This window comes from Nicotiana sylvestris, chromosome 7, assembly GCF_000393655.2.
Source record: "Nicotiana sylvestris chromosome 7, ASM39365v2, whole genome shotgun sequence".
In the NCBI taxonomy this organism is placed as follows: Eukaryota; Viridiplantae; Streptophyta; class Magnoliopsida; order Solanales; family Solanaceae; genus Nicotiana; species Nicotiana sylvestris.
This window is the reverse complement of record NC_091063.1, coordinates 53,886,623-53,908,774: the sequence shown is the minus strand read 5'-3', so window position 1 is coordinate 53,908,774 and position 22,152 is coordinate 53,886,623. Positions and strand designations below refer to the sequence as shown.

General features: G+C 35.5%; 1 protein-coding gene across 2 annotated transcripts; it reads right to left on the bottom strand.

Moving 5' to 3' along the window:
• Window positions 1–8,974: 8,974 nt before the first annotated feature.
• LOC104245167 (glycolate oxidase-like) lies at window positions 8,975–14,700 on the bottom strand. Of its 2 annotated transcripts, none has more exons than XM_009800734.2 (12): window positions 14,500–14,700; window positions 13,361–13,542; window positions 13,138–13,262; window positions 12,714–12,760; window positions 12,036–12,113; window positions 11,824–11,948; window positions 11,651–11,717; window positions 11,497–11,559; window positions 10,176–10,245; window positions 9,977–10,077; window positions 9,749–9,853; window positions 8,975–9,397 (listed from the first exon to the last, which is right to left on the bottom strand). In XM_009800734.2, the coding sequence occupies exons 2-12, from the start codon at window positions 13,498–13,500 to the stop codon at window positions 9,203–9,205; spliced, it is 1,116 nt and encodes a 371-aa protein (XP_009799036.1). In that variant the 5' UTR covers window positions 13,501–13,542; window positions 14,500–14,700; the 3' UTR covers window positions 8,975–9,202. The 2 variants fall into 2 exon arrangements, with proteins under 2 accessions (XP_009799036.1, XP_070008829.1); XM_070152728.1 differs by lacking the exon at window positions 14,500–14,700 and adding an exon at window positions 14,424–14,491.
• Between the last annotated feature and the right edge of the window lie 7,452 nt (window positions 14,701–22,152).

Genomic DNA, 22,152 nt, shown 5'->3' with positions numbered 1-22,152 from the left:
TTGGGACATATTATTTACCAAAATGAAGGTCTTGGAACCTAGTTTACAATGGTGCAAACCATTTATTCATACTACATCGGGGTAGAGAAATATGAATTTATATACTAGGGTCGCCAAGTCAAGTCGCCGCAATTCGGAGAAACTGACAATTGTATAGGCTAGTTGCGATGCCATTTTCTCCCAATCTATTGAGAGTTACATGGATATATTTATATGTAATTAAATCTCTATGTGTCTAGTTTCCAACTCTACAAACCGTTTATCAATACGATGTCGGATTAGAGAGATACACGTGTCCGAAGTTGCACCGCTCGAGCTGCCAAGTAGGCAGCTTACCCACCTACTTGGAGAATTGAGGCGATGGGCTTATAAGTTATCTTATCCTTTGTATATCTCGTTATTATACACAGAAAAAATACACCAAAACACTCTCAATTCTCTCTAAGATCTGGTCCAAGATTCCAAGAACCAAACTAAAGGGAAATCAACTCAAATCATCATCAAAGGTGTTAAAGACTACAAGAGAATGCTTCAATGATGTTGTGGTGTGATTGAGGGCTATTGTGAGCTAAGTTGAGATTGGGTTTTGAGTTGTAGATATTGTCCAAGGTATGTATAACATCTTCTTGATTGTTCCTAAGGCTAATCTTGTGTTGGTTGTGTTGTTTGAGTGAAAAACCATAAGATAGCACTTGAAAGAACATGAGATATGGCTGTCTCTTTGGTTGGGCTGTTTTGTGGATAAATATACGGTTTGTGATGGCTGAAAATTGTGAGAAATAATTTGATAATGTTGTGGCTGCTGTTTCTAAGCTTGTCTAGGTTTTAATTAAGTTGATTGAAGAAGAAAAGATTAAAAACAAGTGATTGACAGTAAAAATTAAGGTGCTAGATATATCGGGCTATTTTGGAAGGCATTTTGTGGATATTTTAAACTAGAAATAATATGGTACATATAAGTATGATGTTCTGAAGGTTGTAAACTAATTTATGAAATAAGAGTTGGATTCAATTCATATCTTGTTATGAGTAAAAATGAGCTTGCCGCTCAATATGATTGTTAAGATAATCGGAGAAACTCATATTGGATTGCATTGTTGTTGTTGCTATTGTTGGTTATAGTTGTTGTTATTGGGCTGTTGATGACCCTTAGTGGTCTTTGGGATGTATTAAAATAGGGGAGGTTCTGCCCGATTTTTCTTAAGTCATACGACTAGCCAAATACGACGGTACGACATTATATGTTAACGACAATATCATTTCACTTGTTAAAGATGTAAGACATTATGTCGAGCTTGGTTGAGTAATAAGGAATATGTCATGCAGGTATGTTAAGGCTATCCCTTATTTCTTTTGGCATGATCCATATGATGCAAACGAAACGTGCAAATGCACAACTTCTATAAATGACTCTATTCATAGAAATGCTAGAGATGCTTATGTTCTTGATTCTCCATGTGTCATATTATTCTATCATATGTTCATGGGTCTCAAAAAATACGTAAGTTGAAAGAGTTCACTTCATGATATTACTCGAAGGCATAATGGTCTTAAGGCATTCCAAGAGATTTTGTTGACGTATTTCTCATGCATTGCATTCATGTACATTTACCCATGATCAGATGACGTTATATATGCATATATATTTATATGGGATATGGGAAAAGGTTATGGCATTATATACGCACCACCCCCTAATCAGATGGTATACGTTGATGATTTGCCCACAGTAGCCGAGATGATATGATGGGATGCCCTCAAAGGCTTGATGATGTTATGAACACATATACCTATGCATGGTATGACATTTATACGCATATGCACGACATTATAATATTAAATAATTCACAGAGTTATTCAGATATACATGTTGAGTCTTTTACTCCATATTTCTCTCATGTCTACTAGTTACTGATTTCATTCCTTACATACTCAGTACATTATTTGTACTGACGTTCCTTTTGCCTGGAGACGTTGCGTTTCATGCCCACAGGTCCTGACAGACAGGTCAAGAGTCCTCCAACTACGCTATCAGCTCAGCAGAAGGTGTTGGTGCGCTCCATTTGCTCCGGAGTTGCTTCTTTGTTCAGTATGATTAGTACATGTATAGATTGGTATGGCGGGACCCTGTCCCGGCCTTTATGATATTATGTATTCATAGAAGCTTGTAGAAAGATGTCATGTATACGGATACTTGTATGACCTTATTAGCCTATGTTTCGAGTATATAAAGAATCATGTCGGCCTTATAGGCATGTACTTCATATGTATAAGTTTGTATTCCCTCATGCTTTACTCCGGTTCATTTACCTATGATAGAATGATATGAAAGATACGTTATGTTGGTACTCGGTTGAGTAAGGTACTGGGTGCCTGTCACAGCCCATCGATTTGGTCGGTGTCCGCGCGGCCCATCGGTTTGGGTCGTGACAAGTAATATTCACGAGCAGAAACTAAATCTCTTTTTTTCTTTCCTTTTTCTAAAGTTTGAGCTTCCATTTGAAGATATGAATCAAGAGAGCAAAGATTTTGTATGCTCGACAACTGTTGACATTTATAACTTCCATGAATATTTTTTTGTTTAGAAATTTTCTTAATACCACAATGCCACTCATTCTGTCCATATGGAAACAACAAATGATACTACAAGGCGTCATAACATCTTTAATAATAGTTCACTAGTTGTGTGCTATTGCTGTGAGTATAAATATGAATATGAGGTGCATGGTTTATACTATTGTCATTGTTCTCAACCCATATTGCAGCAATTTCTGATGAAGTTGGCAAATTAAATATTCGTTGATCTAAACCAGGATCACATTTTAGTCCAATGTGAAAGTTTTATAGGTTAGGAATATCTATCAAAGATCGGATAAAAAAGGAGTACGGGTTAACTCTCAACATATCCATCAGTTCCCTCACTATAGATTCATTAACTTTGTTAGAGCATGTCATTCTATTTGCTAACTCATTGTTGTTGTCATAAAAGTACAACTGTAGATTTTTCGGTTTTTTTCCTTCGGGATACAAATCATATATTAGGTGATACATTCGTTCTTGAACTCTAAAAGTATAGATACCATGATTCCTTTGCGCTAAGTTTGTATCATAGTTTATACCAAGTGATGTAAATGCAAATGAATTATTATATGTTCTGATGTATGTTCGAAAGTGTTGGAATTTTTCACTATTCTCAAAATATAGATCATGTAGCTTAGTGGGCATTTAATGTGAAATTATCTTAACTGTACCAGTGCCACAACAAAATTCAGGAGATTCATATTCAAATCTTTTCGCAAAGCAAAATTTACAATTTGGAACCTTTTTTAACGACACATAGTCTAAGCGTAATTCAATATTCGTAGCAGTTTTGTTATTTTGACTGCGACATGCATGTTGTAGAGGTTTTAAGGAGTGAAATAGTAATCACAAAATGATATAGCCTAAAGATGACACAAATACAAACCTTTAGTTATCATTATCTCAGTTGTATCATTTTGTTCATTAGGTACAACCGACGTTGAACCTACCAGATAAGTAGTTTTTTAGTCAACATAATGTCTTGTATATTAGTGTAAAATTATGGTAACTTAAGGCAACTTGCCTTTCTCATAAGTGCAAAGAGGATTTCCCTTGTCAAAAGGAGGAAATGATGGAAGCATTGTAACCTTACTCTCTGCATAGTAGGCGTAAGCACAACAGATGTCTATAGTATTAAATTTATGGTAGATATTCATGCACACAAAAAAATTATATTTATTCTAAACAATGAAACAATTGCGTACAATATAGATTGCGACATAAAATTAGTATACTAACCTATTTTGGAAGTATAGTAGGAGCCCTTTGTATTAGAAGTACACTGTAAATGTCTTGATGTTGTTGTTATATCAGTAGAGATGGTAGAACTCGCTCTTTCAAAGCGATTACGTTGCAACGCCTGATTTTTGAGTACTTCCTGTAACGATAGTGCACTCTTTTCATTCGCTATCTTAAGTTTATAATGTTCGCGTCGTCTAACATTCCTATCAGGACATTTATTTTCAGAGCAGGGACACTTGTTTGTTTGTCCAGAGTCCATCAATATTAAAGTTTGTTGCTCCCTAATATCAGTTGGCACAAGATTCCTACAATTTTTAAACGTTATAAAATTCATGGTCAGTAAACAAATAATAGTGCAACTATACTAAGAAATAGTTCTAATGACTTGTACCAAGAAATTCATTAAAAAAAACATTGGCTGAAAGTCAATGTTGATTTAATTTCAGAAGGTCAGATCATCTGGTCCGGTAGAAATTTTACCAAAACAAAAATACAAATTAGGAACTACACAAATAGCATTGATCTACGTAATATATACATGGTTAAATGATCAATTTTAGCAGCTTATTAGATTCTCAAACATATTTTATGTTATATGCAGCTCGTGGTAAGATAAAGCTTTTCTTCAAGTGAATACAGTTGAATGGTCACATTTGAAGTATTTAGCAATGACATAACCAAATGAACCAGTAAATGCAACTTATCTTTCACTTTGCGCAAAGTATGGCTGGGCATATATTGGGTAAGACCGATAATCCGAACCGTTAATTATTTATTGGGTTATCGGTATAGGGTTTGGGTTAACGGTTTAGAATTTTTTACTAGTGGATTATCGGTTCGGGCCTCGAGTTGCCAATGTTGTTAATGGGTTAACCGATAACCCAATAAGAACTAATAAAATTATAATTTTACCCTTAAGTATATACATATACTAGGGCTTCAGTTCATTCTCTCATATTCTTTCTCAGCCGCACTCTTCAGTTGCTTCATTTTCATTCTTCATAGACCTTACTAGTTACTCCTAGCGTAAGTCTTTAGAACTTATACATTAGGCTTTTAATTTCTATAACAAAATTCATCTTCATAGTGGTATTTTTGACTGTTAATGGTTTTTTATTTTTTTATTTCATTTCTTAATTTTGTGAGCTCACGTTGTGCAGCCTATAACGACTACCAATTTATCTTCGCACTTATCAATTCTCAATCGACAATCTTCATCAGTTTCGGGTATATTTTGAACATTATTCTTTTGTACAGTACGCTGAGCTTTGACAACTCCAGTGAATTGTCTTCTCTTTTTTGCTTAACTCTAGATTGAGTTATCTTATCGGGTAAATCGATAGCGGAACCGATAATGATCGATAACCGATTAATCGATAACCGATAACCGATATGTTATTGGTTCGATTATCGGTTTATCAAATTTGACCGATAACCGATATGCTAAACCGATAATATTCATAACCGAACCGAACCGACCGATGCCCACCTCTAGTGTAAAGTAAATTGCAACTATTTTCATATCAAAAGCAGAAAAAAAATTAAGAAACCAAAAATTTTAACCACAGAACAGTAGCCATATCAAACAACAAATATATTATCTTGGGATTATCACAAGAATAGAAATGGAACCACATTACCTTTTGATTCTATTAAGCACATCAATAGGAAGTCCAATAATTGGTCAATTTTACATGAAGAAAGTGAAGTGTTTGAACAACTTTTACGTCAAGCCTTAATTTCAAACCAATCCAAAATATTATGTCAAAAAAAAAAGATCAACATCAGTAATAGAGTTAACCCCATCAAATTTTAAAGTAATACCCAATTGGATTTCAGTTGATTTTAAAAAAATAGCGATTGCGAAATCGATTTATGGAGAAGGAGACCTCCAAATTATTACATAATCACACAGTTTTTCCAATTTACCCAAAATCATAATAAGGGAATAAAAGAAATTAGGGCTTTTAGCATAAGGATGAATTTTGGATTATAAGGGTAGAAATCAAGAGGAAAAAAGTCAGAGAGAAAGAAGAGTACGTAGCGGTAGCAAAAGAGAACCAAATTCGCCGCCTAAGAAGAGTGTTGTTTCAGTTCACTGCATCCAAACGTTTGTTGCAACTTGCCTTAGTTAACAAAAGAGAGTGAGAGCGAAACACGTGTGCAATATCGGAGACGGTGGAATTTTACTGAGTTGCAAATAACTGTCTTTTTAGATTTTTGGTTTTTCATCGGTTGGCCTGTGGTGAAAGGCCAAGCATTTGGGCCAGACAACATGTTGATGACACTGACAGGTGAAGAAACCAACTGTTGCTTCTAATATAAGAGAAAACGTATAAATCAAAGGGATTACATAACTGTCTATGCCCCATTGTGGGCGCCAAACTGTTTACCCGTAAAATTGTACTGTTGAATCTGTAACGTGATTTATAAACAAGCGGATCGATTTGACCCTTAGAATGATAAAGAAGTAAAACTAAAATTATTATTTAGCGATTATAATTAAAGAAAATAACAAGCCTGATTCTGAACTCAGCCTTTTCGAGAGCAAAAAGTGCAAATAGAGATAAAGCAATGGTGAAGCTATTAAATTGAGAGCTAAATGGTGAAGTATGAGAGCAAAACAACATATCTTTTGTGTACAGAGTGTTTCGTGTCCACACAATGGATGTTAACCCCATTATTTATAGTTCGACCTAGGAAAACAAGATCTTAGGATCAAGCTCCTCTTTAAATGATAATAAAAAGGCCATTGATGAGTCTGTAACGACAGGCCTTCAATGCCAATATTCTTTGTAAGGGCTATTCATTTAACGCCAGTAAATATTCCCTCATTGAATGCAGTCCGATGGCAAATCTTTGAACTTCTATCACTGACTACGTTCCCTTCGAAATTTATCCGGTACCAGCCACACACGCCGCATTCGGTACTAATTATTTCCCAATTCGCGTTTTGTCTATCTTTGGGATCCACGTGTCATCGTACCATTCAACCATTTGTTACCAACCAATTTGCCCCATACAGTCTGAATTTGAACGGCAAAACCAAAATTTGATACCACTAAAGTTAGGCTTCGGTTCAAATTTCATCTCAATTTCGGCCTAAACTTAAACTGCATTTAAAATGCAGACTCTAACTTTATACCCGATGTTTGAAGTTTGAAAGTTCAAACCCCATGATCTGAAGTTTGGCTATGAAGCTGCTACATTTTATAAATTCGACTATTATTTAAATAGCGGACCAAAAAGCGGCTAATTGTGCGCTTCATCAAAGTATTTCGGAAGAAAATCAAAAAGAAAAAAAATTAATGCATCACGTCGCATATTGAAGAAGCGATCTGCTGGTAATTGCATTTCCAGCCTCCTTGGGCATAATGCCTACAACTTTCATATATGATGTTTTCAGCGCACTATCGTCTTGTGCATTTTGAGGTTTATGCAGTAAACTGTACAAGTACAAAATGTGGAACTGTAGAAGGCCACAAGCCATGGCTTCTATAGTACCATCTTCAAATGCTGGTGTACTGTTGGTGCCACCACAATATCATTCAATCTACTGCAACTCCAAACCAAAGGAGCTAGGCTTTGAAGTTCCTAGGTTCGAAATTTTAAGACTTTTAAGTTATTGGATTTTGAATTAATAATTTGTATATTAAATAGATTTTTAAGACAAATACAAGGTTTGAACTAAAGTAACTGAATTCGACCGAACACGTTCCATCAATGCTAACTCCGTCGCCGCTTCAAACTAGTTATCATTATCTATACGAATTCTATGAAGCATCCTAATTTGATTATATGCTAACCATTGATTTACGATAATGGTTGCTCCTTTATCCAAATTTATTGTGAAATTTATTCGAGCAATGAAACCTTGAAAAGTTCGTAATTATGCAGTGTCTTCCTTCTCCATTTTGTTTTGTGCCTCCCATATTAATAAAAAATGGACTTAATATGTGGTCCGCTTGAAACATAATCAGCTCCACATCAAGTCAGAAGGCCATCCAAGGAAGTACAACCCGAGTAATCATCGGGATCCACCAGTGTCATTCCGGAGGTAACCATTATGAGTCCGGGACAGTGATCGAATCTGGAAACACTGTCCGAGTAAAGTATCTCCGTATAAGAATATCCCGAGGCAACTATTCTAGGACAAGCTAACCAACCGACCAACGGTTACAGAATTAACTCAGCAGTTATGGAAATCCAACATTAGCTCAGCATTTACAAGTCTTTCAAAAATAATAAATGGACTGAAAAAATGGACTCATGATTCAAGGGAAGTGGTTATCTGAGTATTGCTATAAATAGGTACATTTTACCACCATTGTAATGATCTAATTTCGATTCTCTACAATTCAAAACGTTGTAATTCATAGAAAATTTGCTTCATAGTTGGCTATAATTCGGCTCATCAAGCTCTATTGGTTCACTCATCATATCAAGGATCATTCAATAAGAATTATCTCTTCTCTGCATTATTTTGATTATATATCATTGAATCCATTTTCAATTTCTCTATTACATTGTATTGACGAAAATTTATGCCTACAAATACTAATTTAATTGCTTAATCTATTAACTACAATTTTTAGGCTAAACACCTCCCAATTCCATAATTTATTTTCTCTACCAAATATTATCCAAGCACCTAGATCACACGTCCCAATATAAAGTAATTCGGATAAATTTTGAAGGCAACAGACATATCCAGAGATCTCCAGTCAAACAAAAGCAATTTTGAAGTTACTATCATATCTAACTCTTGAGTGATTCTAATAATAGTTCAAAACTAATTTTGAAGTTGCAGAATACTAATAAAGTCAAAATAGTAATTGAAGAGACCATTTTATAACTGGGATGTATTTATCCATATTATGGGAAAGAAAGGACAAAAACTTAGATGGTAGAAATTAAAAAAATGCTGAAAGATTAGATTTATAGGCATATCACATATGTCACATTCTGTGTTTCCATAAATTATACGCCTGTTAAGTCTATTTGGCATAAAAGCGTATATCCAATGTCTCAAAGGCACGTCAAGAATTTGAAGGTGCAGATGTACAACAAGTCTGTTCCAACCAAGAACAACTCATATCCACAAGCAAAAAAGAATCTACCTCTGCCAAGTATTGGCTATTGAGCAGAGAAATTTATGCGAGAAGTTCACAATATGATGATATATAGAAATAGAGGATGTACAAATGGAGGCATATCTGGCCATTTATCAGAATTTATCAGTTTTCCATTACTGAGAAAAGCTTAACATATTCGTAAACTCATTAAACAGAAACAAGTATTCAAAACCAAAATATAAGCTTCTGAAACAGTGAAGCAATACTTTGCTTTGATCAAACAATTTGACACTTGAGGTACATTTTCACAACCTTGGGGCTGGAAGAGCAGCACGTGGAGCATCCCATTCAGTGACAATATGGTTGCGGGTTATCTCGTTCAGTGAGCGGCAACCGCTCAATGCCATAGTTAGCTCAAACTCATCGCGCAACATTTGCAACACTTTTTTGATTCCAGCTTCTCCTTCAGCAGCCAATGAGAAAACTACTGGCCTTCCAATCTGTGAAGACCGCCACAGAATGTCACTCGCTAAAAGCATTAAGACGAGAAGGAAACATCGAATAATATGCCACTGTTTACTTCGCCAATAATGAACTCATTTCCATTAACCTATGGAACTCATTCTCGAAAATGCAAGGTACTTCTACTACAAATGCTAGAGCTGTCAGTATTAACTTTGAATTTCCCAATATAGTGCCCTAAAAGGGGAAGATAACTACGACCATCGATTGTTGATCATTCTCATGGCAGAATTTTGGTAAAAAGGCACTACTTGGTCTACTAGAGAATAGATAAAGATAAAAGATTGAGTTCTATGCCAATCTAGGTCAAATCAGCATATGGTACTTACAAAAATGCCTGAAGCTCCAAGTGCCAAAGCTTTGAAGACATCAGTTCCACGGCGGACACCTCCATCCAAGAATACAGGGATCCGGCCTTGTGCAGCTTTCACAACCTGGAATGATAGATCGAATGGAGCACATCAGAATGTGTATAGAAGCTCCCAACAGAACTTCCAGACAAAGAAAAAGTAACAGGAACCGCAAAGAACAACGATTTTTAGAAGCAAGTCACCTACCTCTTCAAGAGCCATGATTGTTGAAGGGACATAATCGAGTTGGCGAGCACCATGGTTTGACACAATGATACCAGCTGCTCCAGCCTGAACTGCAAGCCTAGCTGCAAGTCCAAGGAGGAAAATTGTTTCAGTATTAATGCACGAGCATAGGACTGAATAATAGAAGAGGGTAGCTTTGTTAGAGCAATGAGTCATATACCATCCTCAGCCGTAAGTACACCCTTCACCAGGATTGGCAATGAAGTGATAGTCTGGAGCCACTGAACATCCTGTTCAAGTCCAGAAAGAAATTCTTGACAAGTGAAATTTTTCTTGAGATTCATTTTTTAAGGACAGAATGGTGATTGCAGTTTCAATTGATATGCAAGTTCATCAAATCTTTAATTTTTTGCCATGTCAAATTGAGTCTCTACTTTCAATCCTAACCCCAGTGCATTTGAACTATTACAAACCAAGAAACTACCACATTTTTATAGCTCCAGCAGATGTTATTTTCCTCATTGGCCAAAAAAATGTGTTTTGCAAATCTTTGGTGTTTCTACCTATTTGAGATTAAAGAATAGTTCTAGGTAAGGGTGGCAAAATGGTTAAAAGAAAACAGTTAACCACCCATATTATCCATTAAAAAATGGGTTGGATAATGAACTTTTTAAAAACGGGTCAAATATGGATAAGAACCATATTATCCATTTAGAAAATGGATAACCATTGGGTAACCAATGGATAATCAATGGGTCTAACTTCTAAGTTGCTCCGACATGGCAGTTTAGGTGCCGTTGTCGACACGACACTAGTATGGGTGTGGGTATGGGATCCGTACCGGATCTGGTCAAATAATTTTGGATACTTTGACCACATCAGACAGAAAAATTCGAGACGAGATACAATTTGATTCCCGAAATCAGAACTAAACTAGGGTAAATCTAAAGAAAATAGCACAACTTATCTAGGAAATCAATACTTTACTTATCTACAACTTGAGAATAAAGAAATTCATACTTTACAAGCTAAGTATTCCACAAAATTTCTCATAATTTAGAGATATTTTTATATTTTTATTTTTTTGAATTATTTTTAGCTGGATCCCCCACCCGTATCTGTACTAGGATCCATATCTCCGAATCTTAGAATTTATATCTCGAAGGATCCGCACCCGTGTCGGATACCCGCACCCGTGTCCGAGCAACTTAGTCTAACTTTTACATTTGTGAAGCCTCAAATTGGGGATTCCTCAAGTTAGGGAGACTAAGAATTCTCCCAAAAGTGATCATATGCAAGAAGTCATGGATAATATGGTTATCCATATTATCCGCCGGTTAACCCGTTTTTTATCCGTATTAAATATTGGTCGGTTCGGATAATTTATCCGTTTTTTCATTACCCGTTTTCGACCCGAACCATATCCAACCCGACCTGCCCGTTTGCCACTCTAGTTCTAGGCCTACTGAAGTATCACGAAATGATGGAAAAGGAGAATAAAACATGGAATATGCAGGATGAGCTGAAGAAAGGTAATGTACCTTCCAACTCAAAGTGCGATCAATTTGACCAGCAACATATGAAGCTAATCCAGAGTCGCTTGCCTGCATAGAGAAGACAATTTAAGATGATACAAAATAGATTCTTACAAGAATTTGAAGCACGGATCAGAGAAATATCCATTTGTCCACTCACTTGGTCCATCTTGCCAAGGTCCAATCCTTCAAAGTTTTTCAACGTTAAAAATGGTGGCAAAACAAATCTGCAAGGTGGTGGACATAAAATTAGCTTGTCGAGCTTCATACTAAGCACCTTCGCTGACTGAAAAGGCGATAAAACCTAATGATATGACAGTATTAGGATATTACCTGTTCTTAATATCAGCTTCTCTACGTCCCAGCCTTGGGGTATCAACAGTAAGGGCTATAGCCTTGAAACCTGCCCTTTCAGCTCTTCTCACAAGCTGAGCAACAACATTCCTGTCCTTGTAGACCTGAATACATGAGAGGATAGATACAGTTTAGACATAATATAATGTGCGTACATTTGTCTTAAATTCTAACTGCAACTTCATGCTCACATAAAGCTGGAAGAAACGGATGCCAGGTCCTGTTGAAGCAACCTCCTCGACACTGGAAGTGGCCCAAGATGACAATGTCTGAAACACAAATTTGTGTTACGTTAACAAAGTGAAAAACACCACATTCTAAGTCACAGTTAATTCTTCTTTTATATTTCCCATGTCCTTTAGATCATAAAAGAGGCTTCAGGAGCCTTCTGAAGAACCAGAAAATCATTGTTCTAATACGTAATTCCTCTCTCTTTTGCAGGACAGTGATAACAGTAACTTACAAGGCTATGACTTGATTTAGCTGCTCAAATAAAGAGGCAGTGATCAATTGTACTATGTATGCAATTCATCCACAAGTATATGCAAGACTTAAATGAGAAGCCAAAGTTGGCCGAAATTGTATCAATTGCACTATTCATTTCAAAATAAGTTTTAAAGGCACTAACCATTGGCTGCAATTATATTGGGATTGGAAAGATTCCAAAAATATTTTTATCGACATCATGTAAGATCAGCTATGAGTCCATCATATTTCTAATCCAATGGCATTATAGCTCATGGGTGTAAAAAATTTTGGTCATGTGCTATCTGCTTGTCCAAAAGGCCAAGCCAATGTAACCGGAAAGGAAGAGTTTGATCCTGGCTTTTTAAAGTTAAAGTTGCTACAAAAAACCAAGTGACACTAACCATGATTGTGCCTGCTGCTGATGCCGCTCTTGCTGTAGCATACTCCCCTACATAAAGCAACCAAGTAATCAGACTTACAAGACACTTAACAGTTTGTCCACATTAAGAATACTCGAGCCCTCAAAATTAACTATAGCCGTCTGAACTCTACTAAGATTTATGGATAAATAATTAAACCAGACGTGACCAACAGTTTTCTCAAGTAGACAGAGCTCAAAGCCTTTTAGAAATGCATGGAGTTGGCAAATGCAAATTCACAATTCTCCTGTTTTATTGCAGCAGGTCTTTAATTGAATAATCCATTAACTTATTAACTGACATTATGTCCTTTGAGTTAGCTGTGATAGCACGAAACAAATTCTTAGTTATGCCAGTAGAGTCCAGATAGTAAACTTTAAGTAACTTGTATGAGTGCAAGGTATACCTTCAGGATGTGCCATTTTCTGCATGGCTGTTGGTGCAATCATGATAGGCATTGAAATCTTGAATCCTAGCACTGTGGTGCTCATGTCAATTTTGCTCACATCAATGAGAATACGGGGCCTAAACCTGTATCAGTTGAAAAAGAATACAACATATATGTGAATATAACCCAATAGTCATATTTTACGTAGGCAAATTCAGGAATTAGACCAAGAGCCGCTTACAGAATTCTTGAGAAGGCATTTCTGTTCTCAGCCAGAGTCCACTGGTCTTCAGCACCAGAGGCATAGTAGTCAAAAACCATCTTTGGCAACTTTTTCTTGGCAATGGCCTCATACTCCATGACATTTGTTACTTCCTCCATCTTTAGCAAGTTATTTGTGCTCCTCCTTTAAAATTCCTGACGCTACACAAAATTTAGCACATTAAGATGCTGGATGAGTTATTGTCTTATAATTATCTAAGCTCAGTCTGTGAAGTCTCTATTGCACATACATAAATACAAGATGGCAACCAAGGAAGATGTTTTACCTCAAGACACTCTATCTAGATCATTTTCCAGTGTTTGGTTGGGTATAAAGTAACTTATCATTATATAAAGTATAATGATAGTATTTTGTTGAGATTTTTTAAGTATTAAAGATCAATAATAATGTCTAAAAGTTAGTTAAAGCAAGTGATATAAAGTAAGAGTCAGCGTTCGAACTCTGCCGCAACAAAAGCTTAAGTGGAAAAGGGTAGAGGAGCAGGCCATTACACCGAGTTTCGCCGTGCGCCATTGGCCCTCCCTCCAGGATTACTCGGTTATCAAACGAAAAATACTCGGTTATTAAAGAAGATGACTTCACCAATAAGTGAGGGAAGTCATTGACCCCTTTTGGTGGCAGCAATCAAAGACCAAAATGACTTCATCATGTAAAATGTTTTCCAGAAAAATGTTTTCATCATACCAAACACACTTAATTAGTGAAGAAGAAGTATCCATCAAAGATGTAAAAGCAACTAAGATAAACAATAGATTCTCTATGAGAGTATATGATACAAGAATATGCCTTACTCGGGATTGAGAAAGAACCAGCATCAAAGAGATGAAAGTCACACATTTGAAGAAATAACAAACAAGAACAAAGAAATCTGGCAGAAACAGCACAGACCAACAGAATAAAGGAAGCAACAAAGACAAATGATCTAAAAGTAAGAAAGCTGAGTCTTTTAGGCATTAAATGCTACTCTTCACTTGAATTAACAAATAAAGCATGAAACATGCATGCAGTAAATAGAGCTTACAACTAACAGGACTCAAACAACCAAAGATTCTTGAAAACAAAACTAAAGAAAGAGTAAGGAAGTCTATAGGACAGACCTTGGAGTCCCAAGCTGTTGAGAACTCTTTGAGCAGAGTGAAATGTAACCAGTGGACAACTGGTTGATAAAATAGTAGAGGAAAAAACAAGAAATAATACTGACAAAGTGGGCAAGAAAATAATTAAATAGGAATGAAGAAAAAGACAAATGGAAGTGGGGTGTGGATGAAGAGAGAAGCACAAATTTGAGGATCAGTTTTTGGAGGTGAGTATTTTAAACCATATCTGATTAGAGGGGCAAATGGATGGCTCTCTACCACATGCATCTTCTGTGTTTCACAGTTTCCCTTCACTTTCATCCAAACAATAATTTCCCAAAAATCATTCATCTACTATACATCATTCAACAAAAAGTCCATAGCTTTTTATCATAAGTCATCTTAATAACCTGCCACTTGTCGTTATACAGAATACCAGACGGTTATAAGGAGATAAGAAGTAAATGAAGATAAGGGGGTGAGAATTGAGAGTCGCTGTTTTCTAGCAAAAGAGATACTGCTAAAAGTCCAAATTGTTAGTTCACTACCCATTGGTAAGAGTGCCACTATAGAACAGTTCGGCACACGTGAAACTTGAATTATGGCTCCATTGTTAAATAGCCACAACTATAGGCATATTGGTTAGGCAGTTGAGCATTACCATGTCATGAGTCTGATCTGAATTTACAGTATACAGTTTTTTCACACCTATAACAATAAATAACTACCCTCCCTGTGGCTGCAACAGCAATAGAGAATTAATCCAGTTGTTCAGTAAACAGGTCAAGTAGTCAATGGCAGTCTTTATGTTCTAATCTTGGTGCTCTTATTAGGGCAAGTGCTTTCTATTAAGAATAACATCAAGCAGCGAATAGCTAACGAAACACTGACCTTAGCATGTAAGAGACTTGAAATTTTGAAAAGAAAAAGGAAAAAAAAAACAGGAAAATATTCAATGGCTTAGTGATACACTAGTGCAAGCCCATGTTTTCCACTTGTTTGCCCTCGCACTGTTATATGAGACACTAAAAATTTGATTTTGAACTCTTCATATCATCTAATCTAACTAGGTCTATTATTACCCAATAGAATGGAATTGGACTGAGAGCTAGCGCTCCCTCGTATAGGAAGTCACGCCTGGGAGAGAGCAAGAGTGTGGAATACGGGAATGCCGTGCTGGGCAGCTTGCACTCCCCAAAATTTAGAGAAATGAATAGCAATGTGAAAATTATTGAAGACTATAGTACGCAGACAATAGAGCAATCTCTTTGTGTAATAACCCAATAAATAACAAATATATGTACAAGTACATAGAGCACTAACTATAACTCAAAAAATAACAAGTATATATACAAGTACATAGAGTACTAACTATATAAAGAATCAAAAAGGAAATCCTATAAATCTGGTGTGAATCTCTATAATTCTGCTAGCTTTGTACATTCTATGTTTATTACGTCGTATATGTCTACGTTCATTATGTTGTAATACTTTCCCTCAAGTTGGAGCATAGATATTAATCAGCTGGTTGCTCTTCTGTCTTCACGCAGCTAGTGGAGATTAAGTTCTCCTAAACCTTTTCAAGAATAAAATGGTAGTCAACCTCAATATGCTTTGTTCTTTCATGATACACAGGATTTGATATAATATGGAGGGCAGCTTGATCGTCACACTAGAGTTTTTCTGGTATTGAAAGCTCCAACTCAGTTTCAGCCAAAAGATAATGTATCCATATAATCTGACACATAGACTATGACATAACTTTATACTCGGATTCCGCATTAGATCGAGATACAACACATTGCTTCTTACTCATCTATGATACCAGGTTCCCTCTAACAAAGACATAATAGCATATAGTAGATCTTCTATCAATTTTGGATCCAACATAGTCAGCATCTGCAAAATACTCAATACGAGTATGGATGTGATTGCTATATAATTAATATGCCAAGTACATGAGCTCCTTTCAAGTAACATAAAATTTGTTCCAAAGTTGCCCAATGTTTGATCGTTGGTGCGGGCATGAACTGGCTAACGACACTTATTGCAAAAGCAATATCTGTATCTTTCTAGATTATCAAAAAGATCTATATTGTCTTTCACAAGTTGCACATCAGAAACCATTGGAATACTATAGGGTTTAGCTACCAACTTTCCAGTTTCTTTGAGACACAAGAATTTTCTTCTTGCTTCTATTTACTTCTGCTCCCAAAAAGTATTTCAACAGGCCCAAGTCCTTTGACAAAACATAGTATGCAAGAAAGACTTGAGGTAAGATATCGCCTCATAGTCACTTCATGTGATAACAATGTCATCAATATATACAACAAGGAGGGAATAGTGCCAATTGTTGATTGCTAATAGAAGATTGAGTGATCACACTTGCTCATTTTTAGCCCAAACTCCTGAACTACTTTACTGAACTTGCCAAACCAAGATCAAGGACTCTGCTTCAAGCCATACAAGAACTTCTTCAAATGGCAAAATTCCTTGTACTCTCTTTGAGCAACAAAACTGAGCGGTTGCTTTATATACATTTTCTCTTGAAGATCACCATGAAGAAACGCATTTTCAAAAAATCCAATCCAATTGATGTAAAGGTCAATTCTCGGAAGTAGCTACAAAAATAATTAAGCAGACGGAAGTGAATTTGGCAACCTGAAAGAAGATGTCGAAATAATTCACCCCATAAGTTTGAGTATACCCTTTAGCCATAAGTCTGGCCTTATGTCTTGCCATAGAACCATATGGATTAACTTTAGTTGTGAACATCGACTTACATCCTACTAGTTTTTTTTCTTGGGTAAATCCATCAAATCCCATGTGTGATTATCCTCTAAGGCATGTATTTTTTCAAGTATTGCATCATACCATCTGGGATGATTCAAAGTCTTCTTCACTATTTTGGGTACCATGATAGAGTCCAGACAAGCAATCATAGATCTAGATGTAGAGGATAAGTGGTTATAGTAAATAAAATTAGCAATAAAATATGTGGACTTGCAAGTATGTGTACCTTTGCGAAGAGCAATAGGAAGGTCAATGTTTTTCTTAGGATTAGGCGGAGAAAAATATGATATCGATGGGACTATTGTAGGATATATATCATTTGTCTCTCGCCTCTGCGAGAAAACTTGAATAATTAGCCATCTTGCTAACACAATTAGAGCAGGTGCTGAAGGCACAATAATTGTTTGGTTCTCAACAGAACAACTAGGAGATGGACGGACATCATCTGATTGTTCTATCAAAATATTGGTAACCTGGTATACTGCTACTCATCTTCCTTCCCCTGTTATAGAAATGGAAGGTGTTGTAGTCTCTGAAAATACCACATTATTTGCCACTATATATATATCAAGTTTAGTAGAATAATATACCTCTTCTAGAGGCGATAATAGCTCAGGAAAATATACTTCAATGCCTTGGAATCTAATGATAATAGATGGTCAAACATCTCGAACATAACATGTGCATCCAAATACCTTAGGTTCCGCTGAAAATAATTACTTGTTTAGTAAAAGAACAATGTAAGGCACATTACCACCACGCACAATAGATGGCGTATGATTAACCAGAAAATAAGCCGTAGATACCGCATTAACTTAGAACTATTTAGGAACCTTCATTTGGAATAGAAGTGTCTGGGCTGTCTCAAGTAGATGTCTATTCTTTCTCTCAACAACTCTATTTTAAGAGGGTGTATCAATATATGAGGACTAATGTAGTATATCATGTTATCTCATGTACGACCTATATAACTCTGACATGTATTCTTTAATGTTATCGCTCTTTAGAATATCCACCGAAATATTGAATTGAATTTTGACTTCAGCATAAAAGGTGAGTAGACAATTTAGCGCGGCTCTTCATAAAGTAAATCCAAGTCATTCGAGAAAAATCATCTATAAAAATGACAAAATACCTATGTCCAGTTTTAGAAACAACAGAACTTGACCCCCCAAACATCAAAATGAGCTAACTCAACTCACTTATTAACCTTTTGACCTAACGAGATGTGATGGTATTCTACAAATCGACATGACTTACGATCCAATGAAAAAATATTCTAAAACTAAGGATAGAGCTTCTTCGACAAAGATAGAGAGAGAATCTTTATCGATAAGGTGGCTCAAAAGGAGACACGATACTAGAGCATGCAACAGACTTTTGCTCTCATTCTTCAAAGATGTAGAGATTACTAGATACATATCTTTTATAATATTGTATCTAAAGTGTTTAGCCATGATTTTTTTTTGTATTTAGCTACGATATATTGTAGCTATATATGCATAATGTTGTAGAGTTGTATTGTTTATTTCTAAATCAAACGATCCATAAATAATTACCTCATAAGATGGCACATGAGAAGCAGGTGTCGTCAAAGATGGAGAACGATTTATTAGTCACCCAATGGACCACCTAACCCAATAAACACAAATGATATTACTTCATCCTTCTCGTTTTATATGATTTGTGTTTGATTGAACATCAAAATTTGCATAAGGCTTTTGAAATGTAAGTCAATATATAAAGTATCAAAATTATTATTTTAAACGAGTGGTGGTTACAATTCCATGTGTTATCTCCTTATATAAAAGAACGAAATTTTATATCAAGTAGGCCCCAATGTCATGTCATTAAAGGTATAATATGAATGTTAAGGTCAAATACTTTCAACAATTTATTTTTTTATGATATACTAAAGAAGAAAATGTATCATATAAAATAGAATTGATGGAGTAATTTAAAGCTGATTAAATATGCAAAAGGTTATATAATTGTCACGATCCAAACCGAAGGGTATAAAAATTTATATATGTGATATACGGGCCTATAAAGCCAAGCATAGGTCGACAAGGCCATACAAGTATACATATACATGACATCTATCTACAAGCCTCTAAGAGCACATTAGCGTTATAAAAGTCGGGACAGGACCCCGCCATACCAATCAATACATGTTCAAATCATACTAATCAAATAGGCAACTCCGGAGCAAGTGGAGTGCACTAACACCTTCCGCTGAGCCGATAGCCTATTAAAAGGACTGCCAACCTGTCTATCGGGACCTGCAGGCATTAAACGCAAGTGTCCCCAGACAAAAAGGACGTTAGTACGAATAAAGTATCGAGTATGTAACACAGGAAAGCATAAACAAGATCAGTAATGCAAAGAGAGATAGAGAAGATACAACATGTAACATCTGGGTGCCTCTGAGGGCGATTGGCATGAAATGCATGATACATACATATATATACATATATATATATATATATATATATATATATATGTATATATGTATATATATATATATATATATATATATATATATATATATATATATATATATATATATATATATATATATATACTTTTAAAAACATACACCTCTGTGGGTATCATCATCATATCATACCCATCCTTGATTAACATTATTGACATCCATACCATCAATATGAACCTCAATATGATAAGGATCATACATACTTGCTTAGAATAACTTTATAAGGAAAGAACGACATGGACAACCTTAGTTTCTAGGAGTAGATCCGTTATAAAATAGCTTATCGTTTATGTTCATTGCACTTTAGATCATGACAAAAGAAAGAAGGAAGTGACTTAACATACTTTTGCAATCTTCAACCAAGCTCAATATGATCTTCTTACGTCTCAAACGAAACTGACTTCGTCGTCATCACATAAACATTGTAGCTCTCATATGTTGAAACCAACATTCAAGAAAACGGACAACACTTTCCATGTTTGTAATACATCCCATAAGTGACTGTAAGTCACCAAAAATCCCAAAATAACAACAATATAATTCATAATAAGCTCTCCGATTACTTCAACAACTATTTTGAGCGGCAAACTCTATTTACGATTAACAAAATATAGTTTAAATTCAATTCCTCTTCCATGAATCTGCCTACAACATCTATAACATCATATTTATTCTTACCATATCATTTTCATCCCAAAACATCATAAGAATATTGGCACACCACCTTTTTACCCGAAAGGGGGTATAAGGGAGTTTTTCCAATTAAAATGGCATAAATCGATATGGGATTATTTATTTAATTAAAGTCGCCACTTGGAATAATTATTTGGTGTTCCCAAGTCACCGATTTATTTTAAATCCCAAATCGAGGAGAATTTGACTTTATTTAAAAGTCTGCAAAATCAGAAAAACTAGGTAAGGAATTCTGTTAATCTGGGAAAAGGTATTAGGCATTCTCGGGTTTCGTGTTCTAGCACGGTCGCTTAACTATTAATAATTGGCATAATTACCTGATTTATTACATATTTAAAACCTAGTGTATATTTTAACCTTTTAACCGCTTTTAATTATTTATGGAATTATTTCTGGAACAAGTTGCGATTGTCGTACACTTGTTTATTTTTGTAAATGTTGTGAATCGTGCCATGGGAACCGTACCCACAATCTACAACACGTGCATTTTATTATTGTTCGAAGTTGTGGTCGAGTCACATGAAATGTGCACCCAAATTTTGGAAATTATGTATCACAACTACGTCACGGGAACCGTACCCATAGTCATGATGATTTATTATAAACGCACCTAAAGCAAACTATGAATGTTCATGGTTACTCTTAAAGCTAATTTGAGATTATTGTTAAGGCCACGAATTATGGATATAACATTGGGAAAGATATGTATGATTTTAGCTATTAAAAAGAGATGGGCCAAGCAACAAACCCAATGCATTATTCTGGCCATGCCTTTAAAAATGGTGCTACTACCGCTGGATTGGGCTCGAAACTGAGCCCAGACGCGAAATGAAGACCCAGAGACACCTCAGGTCTTTTGTCTTTGACCAGGCTGTCTCGCTTGGGCTAAGTACCAGGCCCAACTTTAAGATGAAGGCTCTTAATATACCAATGCCTCATTTGACATTCACATTTCCTCAAATACACAAATAGCAAACATCATACCAAATTCTGAATATCAACATAATGAATAACTATACTAGAAACTTAATTTGTTGCATTAACATGCCGTTTGAAAAGTGGAATTAGCTTGAACTACTTTAATTGAACAAAACATCCTTGAATCATGACATATTATGCCTAGGAAAGGAAATTTCAACTAAACTTCAACTTTGAAATCAATAGCAATTATAATTAAAACTTTATGCTGTATTTATAGCACATAGGTAGATAACCACATGAGTAAATCCACCTGCTATCTTCATTAAATCTAAAACAACCAATAACATTTACATTTTTGATCCAAGACAGTATATACTTTAAACCCAATTGATACCAAATGACAATAATTACGACTACCTTAAGAGGAAAATATGCATATATTTAACATTTGAGAATTACAACTGATTTATTATAACAACATTCTAAACTTAAAGAGAAAACACTAACTAATTCTATTACAACTCCCATGAAATTGGTAGCCTAGTGTACACTTGCCCCTTTGGATATGATTTATCCACCAAAGCTTTAGTCCACCACATGGAGTCATTAATTTTAACATAACATTAACAGCAGAATTTCAGCTCCTGGCTTTAAAACTTGCTGATTTGGCCAACCAGTGGCCAGATCCACAAGTTATAGCCCATAATTAGCAACACAAAACCCCAATGACCTCAACTAGACACCATGTTATTAATCACATACGCAGGAAG

Bases quoted from the DNA above. Each gene is read 5' to 3' on its own strand.
- LOC104245167 (XM_009800734.2), bottom strand. From the start codon at position 13,500: ATGGAGGAAGTAACAAATGTCATGGAGTATGAGGCCATTGCCAAGAAA. The intron at 11,718-11,823 runs GTAATATCCTAA...ACCACCTTGCAG, and splicing joins GAAGCTGATATTAAGAACAG to ATTTGTTTTGCCACCATTTT. The intron at 10,078-10,175 runs GTATATGACTCA...TTGGACTTGCAG, and splicing joins TGTACTTACGGCTGAGGATG to CTAGGCTTGCAGTTCAGGCT.